The sequence below is a fragment of the Megachile rotundata genome, chromosome 10 (assembly GCF_050947335.1).
Source record: "Megachile rotundata isolate GNS110a chromosome 10, iyMegRotu1, whole genome shotgun sequence".
Classification (NCBI taxonomy): Eukaryota; Metazoa; Arthropoda; class Insecta; order Hymenoptera; family Megachilidae; genus Megachile; species Megachile rotundata.
In genome coordinates, this window is record NC_134992.1 from 13,188,215 (window position 1) to 13,203,893 (window position 15,679).

The 15,679-nt window shown below is 38.6% G+C and overlaps 1 protein-coding gene across 5 annotated transcripts in view; it reads left to right on the forward strand.

Moving 5' to 3' along the window:
* Positions 1-15,679, forward strand: part of LOC100883369 (protein turtle homolog B) — a 613,440-nt gene that overhangs the window by 576,190 nt on the left and 21,571 nt on the right. For 4 of the 5 annotated variants that reach the window (XM_076536156.1, XM_076536159.1, XM_076536157.1 and 1 more), the window contains 3 exons: positions 567-860; positions 5,716-6,036; positions 14,985-15,329. In XM_076536156.1, the coding sequence (XP_076392271.1) occupies positions 567-860; positions 5,716-6,036; positions 14,985-15,329 (960 nt within the window). The remainder of the gene's footprint in view (positions 1-566; positions 861-5,715; positions 6,037-14,984; positions 15,330-15,679) is intronic. The other variant, XM_076536160.1, reaches the window with a different exon arrangement.

Genomic DNA, 15,679 nt, shown 5'->3' on the forward strand with positions numbered 1-15,679 from the left:
TGTTACCTTTGTCCTGTACGAATATTAGATACCAGTCGATCACTCATCGTCAGAGTTCTGGATCAAAAGGCTCAACTTATGTGTCGCCTCTTCAAAGCTGTCCGATCTTCTCAGGAAATTTCGCAGCCCGACAGCCAATCGAGTGAATCATTCCGTATCGTTATTTCCACGCTGATTGATTAACAAAAATCGACGAATCGCGGTCAGTCAATTAACGAATTAATCAACGTGTCACCAGACTAAAAGTCGTTGCTCGATAATCAATCCAATTATTATTAAATTTAATTTCGGTAATGTACGTGTTTAATTACGAATCGAATTTAATTTAAATAAACTACTGTTTAATAATAAATTTAATTACATCCGGCCGGGTTCGTTGAGTCGAATCAAATACAAATTTAATCAAATTGTACCGCGGAGAATTTAATCGAATCGAACGTTAAACAACGACTAATTGTCTTTCTGTTTTATAATTATGTGATATTGCAACGATATCGTATATCGTATCAAAGCGTCGAGAAAACGTAAGCTAACTTGAGAATTCGAATTGAAAACTTGTTTTCTAGTTACACCCGTCTGTCACCACGGCCAGGGTAAGGTTTTCGGCGTGGCTCGACAGGAGACCGCAAGGATACCATGCGAACTCGAAGCTAATCCACCGGAAGTAACGTTCACTTGGAAGTTCAATAACACGATGGAAGCGGTCGACATACCTCAAGCACACGTCACCAGCGAACGAACGCGTTCCACCGCTTCTTACACGCCCATGACGGAATTGGACTATGGTACTCTTCTTTGTTGGGGTACCAACGATCAGGGGACGCAACTCGAACCCTGTGTATACCACATCGTGCCTGCTGGTAAGTTTACGATTGTATAGTTAGGTTCAATTATGTGCAAATTTGAGGCTGTACAATCATGTTCAAATATGAGGCTGTACAATTGTATTCAAGTATGAGGCTGCACAATCATATTCAAATATGAGGCTGTACAATTATGTTCAAGTATGAGGCTGTACAATTATATTCAAATATGAGGCTGTACAATTATATTCAAATATGTGACTGTATAGTTATATTCAAGTATGAGACTGTACAATTATATTCAAGTATGAGGCTGTACAATTATATTCAAACATGAAGCTGTACAGTTATATTCAAATATGAGGCTGTACAATTATATTGAAGTATGAGGCAGTACAATTATATTCAAACATGAAGCTGTACAGTTATATTCAAATATGAGGCTGTACAATTATATTGAAGTATGAGGCAGTACAGTTATATTCAAGTATGAAGCTGTACAATTATATTCAAACATGAGGCAATACAATTATATTCAAGTATGAGGCTGTTCAATTATATTCAAGTATGAGGCTGTTCAATTATATTCAAGTATGAGGCTGTACAATTATATTCAAGTATGAGGCAGTACAGTTATATTCAAGTATGAAGCTGTACAATTATATTCAAACATGAGGCAATACAATTATATTCAAGTATGAGGCTGTTCAATTATATTCAAGTATGAGGCTGTACAATTATATTCAAGTATGAGGCTGTACAATTATATTCAAGTATGAGGCTGTACAATTATATTCAATTATGAGGCTATACAATTATATTCAAGTATGAGGCTGTACAATCATGTTGAAGTATGAGGCTGTATAATTATATTCAAATATGAAGCTGTACAATTATATTCAAGTATGAGGCTGTACAATTATATTCAAGTATGAGGCTGTACAATTATATTCAAGTATGAGGCTGTGCAATTATATTCAAACATGAGGTAGTACAATTGTATTCCAGTATGAGGCTGTACAATTATATTCAAACATGAAGCTGTACAATTATATTCAAATATGAGGCAGTACAATTATATTCAAGTATGAGGCAGTACAATTATATTCAAGTATGAGGCTGTACAATTATATTCAAGTATGAGGCTGAACATTTATATTCAAACATGAGGCTGTACAATTATATTCATATATGAGGCCGTACAATTATATTCAAGTATGAGGCTGTACTTCCAGCCACTCTAAACATTCCAAAGCATAATTTTTATGAAAAAACGTACCTCCTCTCGAGTATCGAACCTAAAGTATTCATGAATCGGCAAATCATGAATTCTCAGCGGATTAAAGAGCAGCGTTACCGCTGTACCTGGCGTGAAATTTACATGGCGTTCAGAAAGAAAAACAAAAGAGGTTCCGGTGCAGCATCGGCGCCCAACTTTCTTCGCGACATTAAAGCATTCATATTTAACGACGGTCAGTATTTCAAAAGCGTACTCCGCCAACGGATGATCCTTTAATCCGACGAGAATTCGCATTACTTTAAGTGGTACGCGCGAACGCGCTGAAATAATACGCCGCGGAAACTGTGTCTCGCGTAAGCCATCCGTGCAACGTTGGCTCGCGGATTATTTTATGGGAAAAACTTGCTTTTTAATTATGTAACAGACTGCGCAACGGTGGACATTAAGATTTTAGTAAATATAAATCGTCGAGATTTATGGACGCAAAGTATGAGGAGGGGGACAAAGTAATCCCGAGAAAAGCGACTCTTCAGAGGGGGGTGCTTGATAGACGTAAATTAGATTTAAAAAGTTTCCTCATTATGCAGATTAGAAACAACGGCCATCACCTTCGCTAACCGGAAGTCTCCTCCTTTTCTTTGCCTTTCTTTTTTTGTTTCCTGTGTTTGACGACCCCTTAACTGGAACGCAAGGTTCGAGTTTTTCTCGAATGCGAGGAAATCAGATTCGGGAACTCGATAGTTGCCAGGGCCTTTGAGACGCACTTTGTGCTTCGAGCTTGCGATAGTTCGATATACTGCGTTCTTAGGGTTGCGCGGGGATCGGTACTCTATTAGAAATGCATTTACTAACGTTCACTTTTAAAAATTTGAATAAAATATAATCCGCAACCATCGAGTCGAAGACCATTGTTTTTGCGAACGCACAGAATCACCGTAGAACTCGCTGAAAAATTCTTGGAATTTCTAAGGATAGCAAGTTCAAAGTTCGGAAGCTTACGAGAGTTTCCGATTCATACGATTACGAGTCCTTTAAAACTTGATGGCTTCTGGTAACCGTGAAAGGGGTTGCAGCTTCTTTGACTTAAGGAATTAGCTGTTTCGTTGCGTTCTTGCAATATTTAACATTCCTGTGAATTTGTACCTTGTTCTTAACTGGAAGGTTATTCTGAAACATCCCTTGTAACCTTTTCAAAAATTCAAAGTGGAGAGGAAGTTGTTCAATCTTGCAGAGCTGTTAAAATTTATTTTGTTATTTTTATTCTATAAGTTTTGATGGTGTACTGTATGTACATGATATATGTAATACTGTATATGTTCCAGTATATGTATACGTTGTATACAGTATATATGTTTACAGTATATGTGTAGTACATATATTACAATATAATAGCAATAGTTGCAGTGATATACAAAATGTCTCTAACTAGTGTAACTCTCGTAAGTAAGTGACGGGGTTTGAGATTCTGAACAACTTTTCCCTTTGCAAAAATTCGATCTGAAGCTTCGTTTTCGAATTATTAAGGAAAAACACAGAACCAATCAGAGCGCGAGACGCGTGCGCAGGCGCGAGACAGCTCCGCCTACCGGCTGAGCGCGCGAAAACCTCACCCCCTGATTGGTGCGCGTTTTTCCTTAATAATTCAAAAACGAAGCTTCATACCGAATTTTTGCAAAGAGAAAAGTTGTTCAGAATCTCGAACCCCATCACCCAGTACCAAAAGTTGCACTAATTGTCAGACACTCTGTATACATATGTATTATATGTGGTTAATAATCCTTGACAAGAATGCTCCATATATTAACCCATAAAATTTGTTCAAAATTCTTTTAACCTCTCAAGTACTTTACATAAATTCAATACATCATTGAAATACTTTCAAATTCTTCCAACAGAAAAAATCTATAAATAATTCCCATTAACCTATAAATAATTTCCCAATAAATTATGAAATTGTACCACAAGCTTGTTCACTTCAACGTCTGCCAATTTCCGCTAAACTGCCTAGTCCTAAAAAAAAGCCATGCAAAAACGCTCGTAGAGGACGCGTCAATACGTGACAAACGCAGTTTGGTGCCAGTGAGGGTACTAAAATGTCATAGCGCAATAAAAACAGCTATTAAACGCGTTGCATGAAACCCGGGACATTCGAGGAGATCGGGCGGCCCGAATATGGGGCGAACAGCTAACTAAGCTCGTATCTGTTGATTAAAGACGACGAAACGCCATCGTCGGAATGCAACGTGTACGTGGACGAACTCGAGAGCGTCTCCTCTCTGTATTCCGTTTTCGTAGAGAGGGTAGACGTTTGCCGTGGTAGTTTCTTTGAGAACCGCGTCGCCTTCAGTCTTCAACGCAATCACAGGTCAGCCATCTGAGAACCGCGCTGCTGGAATACACGAAATCGTACTGTTGCCATAGAAATAATTGTATACGTTTACTGCACCCTTAACGGAGAGCTACTGTGGTTTTAAGCTGTCGTTTTGCCTCGGAAAGACGAACGGTGTTCCCCATGATTTCGACGTAATTAATTGGACGTGTTGTTGTAAGGTAATTAGAGGGAAATTTGGCAGACGTAATGGGAGACATTAATCAATTGACGTGTACAGATTTTGATGTGGTGTGGTAATGTGCATTGTTCGAATTGATTTCTCAATCTGTATGATTGGTTTTTAATTTGAGTTTTAATAAGATATTCTGCAATTTCGAAGTTCGTACGTCACGAACTGCAGAAAATCGGAAGGTTCCAATGTTGCAAACATCCCAAAGTTCTAGAGTTCCAGAGTTCCATAGTCCCAATGTCCCAGAGTCCCAATCTCCCAGAGTCCCAATCTCCCAGAGTCCCCAATCTCCCAGTGTCCCAACCTTCCAGAGTCCCAATCTCCCAGAGTCCCAATCTCCCAGAGTCCCAATCTTCCAGTGTTCCAACCTTCGAGAGTCCCAATCTCCCAGAGTCCCAATCTCCCAGAGTCCCAATCTCCCAGAGTCCCAATCTCCCAGAGTCCCAATCTCCCAGAGTCCCAATCTCCCTGAGTCCCAATCTCCCAGAGTCCCAATCTCCCAGAGTCCCCAATCTCCCAGTGTCCCAACCTTCCAGAGTCCCAATCTCCCAGAGTCCCAATCTCCCAGAGTCCCAATCTTCCAGTGTTCCAACCTTCGAGAGTCCCAATCTCCCAGAGTCCCAATCTCCCAGAGTCCCAATCTCCCAGAGTCCCAATCTCCCAGAGTCCCAATCTCCCAGAGTCCCAATCTCCCAGAGTCCCAATCTCCCTGAGTCCCAATCTCCCAGAGTGCCAACGTCCCAGAGTCCCAATCTCCCAGAGTCCCAATCTCCCAGAGTCCCAATCTTCCAGAGTCCCAACCTTCCAAAGTCCCAATCTCCCAGAGTCCCAAATCTGTCACAGTTACATACCTCTCAAAGTCCCAGAGACCCAAACTCCCAAAGGCCCAGACTTAAAAACTCGCAGAGCTACCAAAATTCCAAAATCCCAACTTCCCAAAATTATAAAATTCCCCAAATCCCAATACCCCAACGTGAGACAGACAATATCGTTACCAACTGCTTTGTATCGCCTCTCCGACCTCAAACTGTACACAACACTTGTTCATCAAATGAACCACTGAACGAGGTATTCCAAAGTTTACGATCTGAGAAACGATTCACTTTCGCAGGTCACCCGGACACGCCGCACAATTGTTCCCTGCTGAACCAGACGACGGAGTCGTTGTACGTGGAGTGCACGGAGGGTTTCGACGGCGGTTTGTCGCAGAAATTCACGATCCAGGTGGACCGAGAGGCGGGAACCGGTAGCTCATCCTCGAAACCGACCGGCACCGTGTACAACCAGACAAGCAAAGTTCCGTCGTTTTCGGTGGGCAATCTCGAGCCAGGCACCACTTACGAGGTGTACGTGTACGCGAGTAACAGCAAGGGTCGCAGCGAGACGGTCCATTTCCGTGCCACCACACTGAACCTGCCCGAAAGACGCACAGGTGAGTTGGACTCTCTTTGAACGAGACCAAGAACACCTGGCCGAACACTAGGATCGATCGATCTGGACGACGCATTGATACGTCCACGCGACCTCGATGCACACTATTGCGATCTCCTTTCAGCACTGTCTGCTACGCTGCACGGCCTTGCATCGTAGAGCTCACATGATTATCTTTCTTCTTATTTAGCGCTCCTATGCTCTTCGTCCTCTCTGGCTCTCTTTCGTTTCTTTCCCTTCCGTCTTCGCTCTGTCAATCCTGAGCGTGTCCTTCCCGGGGTATGGATCCACCGATTCGTGATAGGCTTGGGATTAATTCGGTTTTGCTGTGGACTTTGGTGGAGGGTAGATAGGATCGTTAGTAATCTTTAAGGGTAGATAGGATCGTTAGTAACTCGCGACCCGTCGCCCATAGTTCGCTCTTGGTACGTCTATGAACACTCAGGTCCACTCAGAGTATACCTTCGGTCCTTACTTGAATAGTCTTCTTACTTGCTTATACTTTTTATCAATGATCTTCTGTTCGTCCGCTCGTGATCCACTCGTGACACGACCATAGTCCACCCCCGGTCCGTCAGCGGTCCGCTCATGGTAAACTCAAAATTTCTTTTCTGTTCACGCCATTATTCTTTACTGGTAAAATTATGAGTGATGTTCTTTCCACTCTCCACTCATGATCCACTCAAAATCCGCTCATAGTCCTCTAACTGTCCACATATGGTCCATTCGGCGCCCATTCGTCCACGCCCGATCCACCCGTGATCCATTACCGATCCATCCACAATTCTCGGTTCGATCTTAATATTTTTCTCTATTTTCGTGAGTGACATTCTATTTGCCCTCATAATCCATTCACAATCTACTTGCGCATTCTCGGTTCGATCAAATATTACCCTATTTACAACACATTCGCGTTCCACTATCAAGGTTCACTATCAGTTCAAATATCATCAAGCGTGTTTATCCGTCACATTGTGTTTATCCGTTCAGTTAAATATTATTCTATTAAATTGTTCATACATATTGTACTCCGTTGCGCAAAACAATAAACAATAAACGGAATGTTATTTAATTAAATTGAAAACGGAGTGTGAACCATTAGACCATGAACGGATCGATAGCGCGAATCGTCCACTTACGGGAAATGCTCTCGACAGTTTCCCTCTCAACTTTTACTCTCAAGTGGATCCGTACCCTTAGACTAAGCTCTTTCATTGCCTTTATTGACGATCCAAAGGGTGAAAATTAGCTGACGCTATATATCCAATGACAAGTTTTTATTGCGTTTCAGAACTTTCTTTCTTCGAATCGTTTTCGTGTTTCGTTTAGGATCGTTTTTTCTATGCTGTTTCTGATATAGTCATTTCTTGGCGATAATTTCGGAATTTAGGACACTCTTCTATGAAGCTGATTTCAATATTTATGATTTCTTTTAAGGAAAGTATACTATACATAATTAATTTTTTTCTTTGTTAGACTATTATAAAATGGGTTTCTATGTTGACACAAGATTATAAACAATTAGGAAGGCCTTTTTGATACTATCAAATATTGTCTCAAGTAGCAACTTCTGTGCAACAGTACCACATGTAATGAAATATATTTTGATCTTTCTTAGTTGCAAAATGAATTTTCATATTGATACAAAATTATAAACAATTAAGACATTTGTTATTAGACGTTACATGAAAAAACAATTTCACACGTATATTTTCCTTGAAAATAAAAAATGAACATCACCTACTTTTTAAAGACTCGAGTGTCCTTAATGTAGGTTCAATTGTTTTCATCGAACAGTGAGTAACTCTACAATTTCACATAATACCGAAAGTTTATCAAACTCGAAATGTATCATTACGGTTTAAACTCCGTTCTCTCCATTGATATAAAATCTCGCATTCAATGTCCCCCGGTTTCAAATATGTTTTATCTGTTCTATGTAATCTGCCTTCTTTAAAATCAGATTTTATTATCGCGATTAAACTCTTTAACTCGCCTTTTTCGCGTCTCGACGTGAAAGGGAATCTCTTTTCAGATATGCAACGTTTCAAACACGCCCCGTATTTTAAATACAGTCACTCCTCGCGATACACGCTGAAAGGTATTCATTCCAAATTTTTTAACGTTTAAAACACACTCGGCGTGTCTCAGCTTTGCCGCTGTTTGCCCTCATTTTAATGCCTCGAGTTCTGCTATCTGAAACGAATTTCGTAATTACGAACAAATCCATGCATTTGCGTTATCTTTCCCTTTGATGTTTTATGCAGGGGTTTTCTGTTCGTTTACAAAATTTCTTTCTCCGTAAATTTGCAAATTGACAAGTTTTAGGACGAGGTATTTTTTTGTAGGTTTAGGGTGAAGAATGAAAAAGTGTGGTTCTCAACGTGACGTTACAGAATTTACTCGATCGTAGACGCGCGATTAGGCGTTCGACATCGGTCGATTCGATCCTCGATCACCGGCAGCCAAACTAAATCGACTTCTCGTCCTCGTCGACCTCGATTATCGTCCCCTGTGCTCTGCGGTCCATGTGTCGTTAGTTGTGGCTGCGCCGTATGAATGAGAAATGCAAACGCAGCCCGATTTATACGCAAGCGATCGTTGAATCTCGTTCGGAATCCAAATCCTGTTACTCAACCGGATAGTTTGCAGAATATATTTTCACACTCTTTTCCATCGAATCATGTTTAATTAACGATACAATTTCATTAGTTATATTTAATTAATATCAACTAGATATTAATCATTATAATTGGCGATGCGATTCGTCACGGTAATTAATTGGCGAGGGTGTATTTAATTAACGAGGCTAATTACGATAATTAATCTCGTAGCGTTCGTTTAGAGATTTAATTAGACCGGATTTCACGGCGAAATCTTTTTGCGTCAACATAACGTGAATCGTTGAGATTGCTGGAAGTGTTTAATCTTGTTTCTGAGATTGCGAGGAGGTAGGTAGGGATTTGGAAATTGGGGAATTTGGGAATTTGGAAATTTGGGAATTTGGGAATTTGGGAATTTGGGGAATTGGAAATTTGGGAATTTGAGAATTTGAGAATTTGGGAATTTGAGGATTTGGGAATTTGGGGAATCGGGAATTTGGGAATTTGGAAATTTGGGAATTTGAGGATTTGGGAATTTGGGAAGTTGGGAATTTGGGAATTTGGAAATTTGGAAATTTGGAAATTTGGAAATTTGGAAATTTGGAAATTTGGAAATTTAGAAATTTGGAAATTTGGAAATTTGGAAATTTAGAAATTTGGGAATTTGGGAATTTGGAAATTTGGGAATTTTGAAATTTGGAAATTTGAAAATTTGGGAATTTGGGAATTTGGAAATTTGGGAATTTGGGGAATCGGGAATTTGGGAATTTGGGAATTTGGGGAATTGGAAATTTGGGAATTTGGGAATTTGAGAATTTGAGAATTTGAGAATTTGGGAATTTGGGGATTTGGGAATTTGGGGAGTTGGGAATTTGGGAATTTGGGAATTTGGGAATTTGGAAATTTGAAAATTTGGGAATTTGGGGAATCGGGAATTTGGGAATTTGGGAATTTGGGAATTTGGGGAATTGGAAATTTGGGAATTTGGGAATTTGAGAATTTGAGAATTTGAGAATTTGGGAATTTGGGAATTTGGGGATTTGGGAATTTGGGGAGTTGGGAATTTGGGAATTTGGGAATTTGGGAATTTGGAAATTTGGAAATTTGGAAATTTGGGAATTTGGGGAGTTGGGAATTTGGGAATTTGGGAATTTGGAAATTTGGAAATTTGGAAATTTGGGAATTTGGAAATTTGGAAATTTGGGAATTTGGGAATTTGGGGAATTGGAAATTTGGAAATTTGGAAATTTGGAATTTGGGAATTTGGAATTTGGGAATTTGGGGAATTGGGAATTTGGGGAATTAGAGATTTAGAGATTTAGAGATTTAGAGATTTAGAGATTTAGAGATTTAGAGATTTAGAGATTTAGTGATTTATAGATTTATAGATTTATAGATTTATAGATTTATAGATTTAGTGATTTATAGATTTAGAAATTTAGAGATTTAGTGATTTATAAATTTATAGATTTATAGATTTATAGATTTAGAGATTTAGAGATTTAGTACCTTAGTAATTCACAAGTTTCAAAATACAAAAATTCAGAATCTCAAAAATTTAACAACTTGGTAATAAAAAAATTTAGAACCTTAAAAATTTACAATTCCAAAAATCGAAAATATTGCAATTTCAAAATTTTCAAAATTCCACACTCATCAAGGTTCTTTCCAATTTCTCCAGCTAAATTTTCAAATTTAAATTCCCAATAAAAAATCTAAAACTTCCAACCATGTAACTTTCCCCAATTTTGAAACTCCTTTACTGTAATACAAAATTGAACAAATCTGATAATTTATAAGAATCACATCAAAGTTTTCTACACTTGCTAAAACAATATACATACATTATAATTTCTAATTCATGTAATGACCCAGTACGGGAATAAAAAGTGACCTTTTTTCCGAAGAGTAGAAAGCAGTCTCCTGAACATGGATGTCCCCTTGGTGGGTTGGCAAAATAATTTTGTCCCAGCGACTCTGTCAGATTGCAAGCTCATTCTTCGTACTAATTGCTAACAATTAACCGTGGAACGCGGGGCCAGCTTTCCCGTAAACGGCCTGTGTACAGTACGCGTTAATAATGCGTGGCTAATTGGGGTTGAGGGGTAGGAGAAAGGGGGATGGTTGTTCGCCTCGTCGTTGACTCTGCCTATTCTGTCCGTTGGCTAACTGGAAATCGGCGTACTTTGTCCGAAATGTTGGCTCGCATTCTAATTGTGAATCCCTCTGTCTCTCGTTAACACTCATTCACCCTTTTTTTTTCTGCATACACTTTTATTGTACGTGCTGGTTTAGTTACTGTACGGCAAATATTTTATGTAACGACATATATTTCATAATTATTTACAAATGGGGGTTATTATTTTTAATTATGGAGGTTAGGTTGAGGTTAAGGTTAGGTTGAGATTAAGGTTAGGTTGGTATTAAGGTTAGATTGAGGTTAAGGTTAGGTTGATATTAAGGTTAGGTTGATATAAAGGTTAGGTTGATATTAAGGTTAGGTTGAGATTAAGGTTAGATCGAGGTTAAGGTTAGGTCGAGGTTAAGGTTAGATCGAGTTTAAGGTTAGGTCGAGGTTAAGGTTAGGTCGAGGTTAAGGTTAGGTCGAGGTTAAGGTTAGGTCGAGTTTAAGGTTAGGTCGGGGTTAAGGTTAGGTCGAGGTTAAGGTTAGGTCGAGGTTAAGGTTAGGTCGAGTTTAAGGTTAGGTCGAGGTTAAGGTTAGGTCGAGGTTAAGGTTAGGTCGAGGTTAAGGTTAGGTCGAGTTTAAGGTTAGGTCGGGGTTAAGGTTAGGTCGAGGTTAAGGTTAGGTCGAGGTTAAGGTTAGGTCGAGGTTAAGGTTAGGTCGAGGTTAAGGTTAGGTCGAGGTTATGGTTAGGTCGAGGTCGAGGTTAAGGTTAGATCGAAGTTATAAGTTAGGTTGAGATTAAGGTTAGGTCGAGGTTAAAGTTAGGTCAAGTTTAACGATAGGTTGAGATTAAGGTTAGATCAATGTTAAGATTAAGGTTAGGATAGATTAACGTTTGGTTAGGTTACGGTTAGGCTTGGTTAAGGCTATTTTAGGTTGAGGTTAATATTACATTTATGTTAGAATTTAAGGATAGAACGTGTCAATATAGTAACTCTAAATTACTTGAAATTGCAGAGTGACAAAATGGAGGCTTTTCGATTCTCCTCTCTGAATTACAGAAATTATTAAGATACTTTTATTAGAACGTATGTTAGCTTTTGTCAAAACCAAAAACAAGTATATAAATATATATTTCCCATGCTTATTGTAGAACAAGATCTTCAAATACTTCAAATCTTCAAATTTGTAATAATTTGATTTAAGATTAGGTTTATGGAACGTCAAAATGGCGGCTGTCATATTCTTCTCTCTAAATTACAAAAATTATTGAGATACTTTTATCAATACGAACAGTTACATAACTTAATTAACGTTTCATCCCTTTCTTGTCATTGCACCATGAAGTCCATAAAGACTATAACCTTTCAAAGTATTAAATTGATATAATGCTAGTTTTACGAGACGTCAAAATGGCGGCTCCTACGTTGCTCTCCTCATATTACAGAAATTATAAAAACTTTTGTTAAAATGTTCAATAACCTTGTCGATATGAAGAACAATTTTATTATTCAATTTGTGTCCCACTTTTTATAAATGTAATTTATTTTCGCTCTAAAATACGTTGCTTTATATTTGTAACATTGTGTGTTATATTTTTTCGTCGAACAACTAACCTATTGCTCGATAACAACATTTAACATTTTTATACTACAAAATTGAACGACTATTTCTGTTATAATTATTCATTTATACATTACATTCATATAATTGTATAAATTAGATACAATTTTTGACTTTCATTTAACAGTATTCATTTTATAAATACTTTCGACATACAATGACTGCCATTTTGTCTGTTTAGTAAAAATAAGAATTAAGTGGCGTTTAAACGATGCACAGCTGTTCGATAAAGGTAACGAGAGATTGTAAACCGGATAATATTGTTTGTTCTCGGGGCATTGAATGCGGATGGGTCTCGAGCGCAGTGGTATGCGTCAATAAATGAGCTGGCAGAGCGTCAAGTAGTGCGAATCAATGATATTCGCCATCGGGCTATAGAACGCGCAAACGTGGCTCTCTTCTCCTCTCTTTTTTTTCAATCGTTTACAATTCCTGCCTTTGTGTAAGCTGATAATGTTGCGCTTTAAATGCAAATGTTTGCTAATTTCAAAGAAATTGTTTACGTATTTGCGGAGGCCAACATCGACGGTTAATCGATGTTTCGTGTTATAATATTTTTCTTCCGGAGCAATATTGCACGGTTATCGGGTAAGTTCGGAACAACTTCGCAATATTTAACACCGATGTAAACCAACGTTTCTTATCTATAAATTAGGGCTTCGTATTTTAATCTGCTTGTTACTTTATTCTTTAAAATTACTCTCTGTCTGAATTTGTCTCGGGAGGTTAATTCAGAAATTAATTTTAAAAAAGTTTAAATATTTTTTAAAAATTCCAGACATGACACAAAATTATAAAACAACGGAGTTAAATAAGACTGCGGTCAAATTTCAATCTATAGAAACATTTCAGCACAAATTTCAATATTTTTTATAAAAAATCTCTCGTTGTTCAGTACAAACAAAAGTCATGAAAATTCCAAATAAAACAAAATAGTTAAAATTTGTATTCGACGATAATTGCAGAAAAAACAGTTTCAGAGATCGTTGACTTGTATCACTTCGTCAATTTATTGGTTCGCACCCCTTGAATTTCCCCAGCCTGAAAGAGAACCCGAAAAAAGCTCTGTCTAGCTCGTTCACGCGCGTAACGCTTCTGTCGAATATTCCCGGTTAAAGCGTTCGCCGGACTTCCGTCACGGACTTAGTTCACGAAAAGTCTCGCTTGTTACGTAGAAATGAAATCGACCCAGATATCGATTACTCCCGTCGACATTTATATTAAAACACGTTCGCACGATTCGCGATGAATGAGAAACTACGGAGATCGAGTCCGTGATCGAGTTTAATCGAAACACAGAAACGATTCTGCAGGAAGGGTATTTCTCGCGGTTATTGTTTGTTTTCGATTCTTTGCGGATATTGTCTTCGAACTCGTTCGTTTCGAAATAGATTTATTTTCGATGGCGCCTCGAGAATTGCTTGCGGATTGAATAGGTTTTTCATGCTGGTAGAAGTAGATTTCTGGGTGTGGAATTGTGTGTAATTCGAGGGAACATGCTTTCAGAACATGCGAAGTATCTTCAGATAATCTTGAAATTAATCTGGGGAAGATGCTTTCAGAATATCTTATCTGAAACTTCTTTAAATAAAAATGTTTTCAAATTAATCGTCAGGGGAACTGGTTATCTGAACATCTTATCTGAAACATCTTATCTGTAACATCTTATCTGAAACATCTTATCTGAAACATCTTATTTGAAACATCTTCAGATAAAAATGTCTTCAAATTAATCATCAGGGGAACAGGTTATCTGACATCTTATCTAAAACATCTTATCTGAAATATCTTATCTATAACATCTTATCTGAAACATCTTATTTGAAACATCTTTAGATAAAAATATCTTCAAATTAATCATCAAGAGAACATGTCATCAAAACATTTTATCTGAAACATCTTCAAATTAATCATCAAGAAAACATGTTACTAGAACATTTTATCTGAAACATCTTCAAATAAAAACATCTTGAAATTAATCATCTAGGGAACATGTCAGAACATCTTATCTGAAACATCTTCAAATAAAAACATCTTGAAATTAATCATCTAGGGACCATGTTGTCAGAACATCTTATCTGAAACATCTTCAGATAAAAACATCTCCAAATTAATCATCAAGGAAACAGATTATCAGAACATCTTATCTGAAACATCTTCAAATAAAAACATCTCCAAATTAATCATCAAGGAAACAGATTATCAGAACATCATATCTGAAACATCTTCAAATAAAAACATCTTCAAATTAGTCATCAGGAGAACAGGTTATCTGAACATCTTATCTAAAGCATCTTCAAATTAATCATCAGAGAAACTCACAAAAACTTGAATCTGACTTTCTGTCACAAACCTCATAAAAACAATGGTCTTCCATTAATAAAAATATAAGAACTTGTCCATTTTATCCTGAAGACTCCACCCCTGCCAAGAATATAGGCCCCCATATTTTCTGAAAAAAACTTCCGCAAGGGTTCCCTCGACTGAAAATTCCCAGCCCAAGAAAACGCATCCCTCGAGAAACCCTTGTCCCCACTGAAAACCCTGGAAGTAGCTGTAGAAGATGGCTGAGGCTGGTGTGTTGTGCCGGTATGGTAGCAGGTGAGAGGCTGGCGAAACCTCTGCCCCCGGAGAATTGCACGATCATGGAAGAGAGTCGGACAACGGTGAGGGTGAGCTGCGCCGAGAGCGAGTACGTCGACCCTCGCACTGCCACCTATGTACTGCAGGTGTTCGACGCCGACACCAATCGTCTACTGGGTTCCACGAGTAGCATGACGCCTAGCTTGTTCGAGATCACGAATCTTCCCGAGCAGAGGAGTTACTCCGGTCTGGTGCTGTCACTCAGGACAATTACGGAGAACGCGATGAGCGACGCCACGTTTCTTCACAGCCCGCACTATGTTCAGGAGGGTAAGACACAGGAGCATCAACGACACCCAGGTAGGGGCCAGCTAGTGTTCGATTTCGAGTCAGCGTGCGCCATCACCGACCGCGGTTTCTGCCCCCTCTTCGTTACGCTCCTGTCGATATCCTACATCCTTTGTGAGGGACGGGGTCTTTGAGTCGGAACTTGTCCACGTACTTCCGACGGGAATATGTTCCTTTAGGATGGGTTCCAAATTCTTGAAACTTGTATGTGAAACTCTTGCAAATTTTGGATGTTGAATTTACTAGCGAATTTTGAAGCTCCTCAAACTGACACTTTATAAACTTGCAATTCTTGGATGTTGAATGTACTAGCGAATTTTGAAGCTCCTCAAAGTGAGACTATCAAATTTTGAAACTTGAGG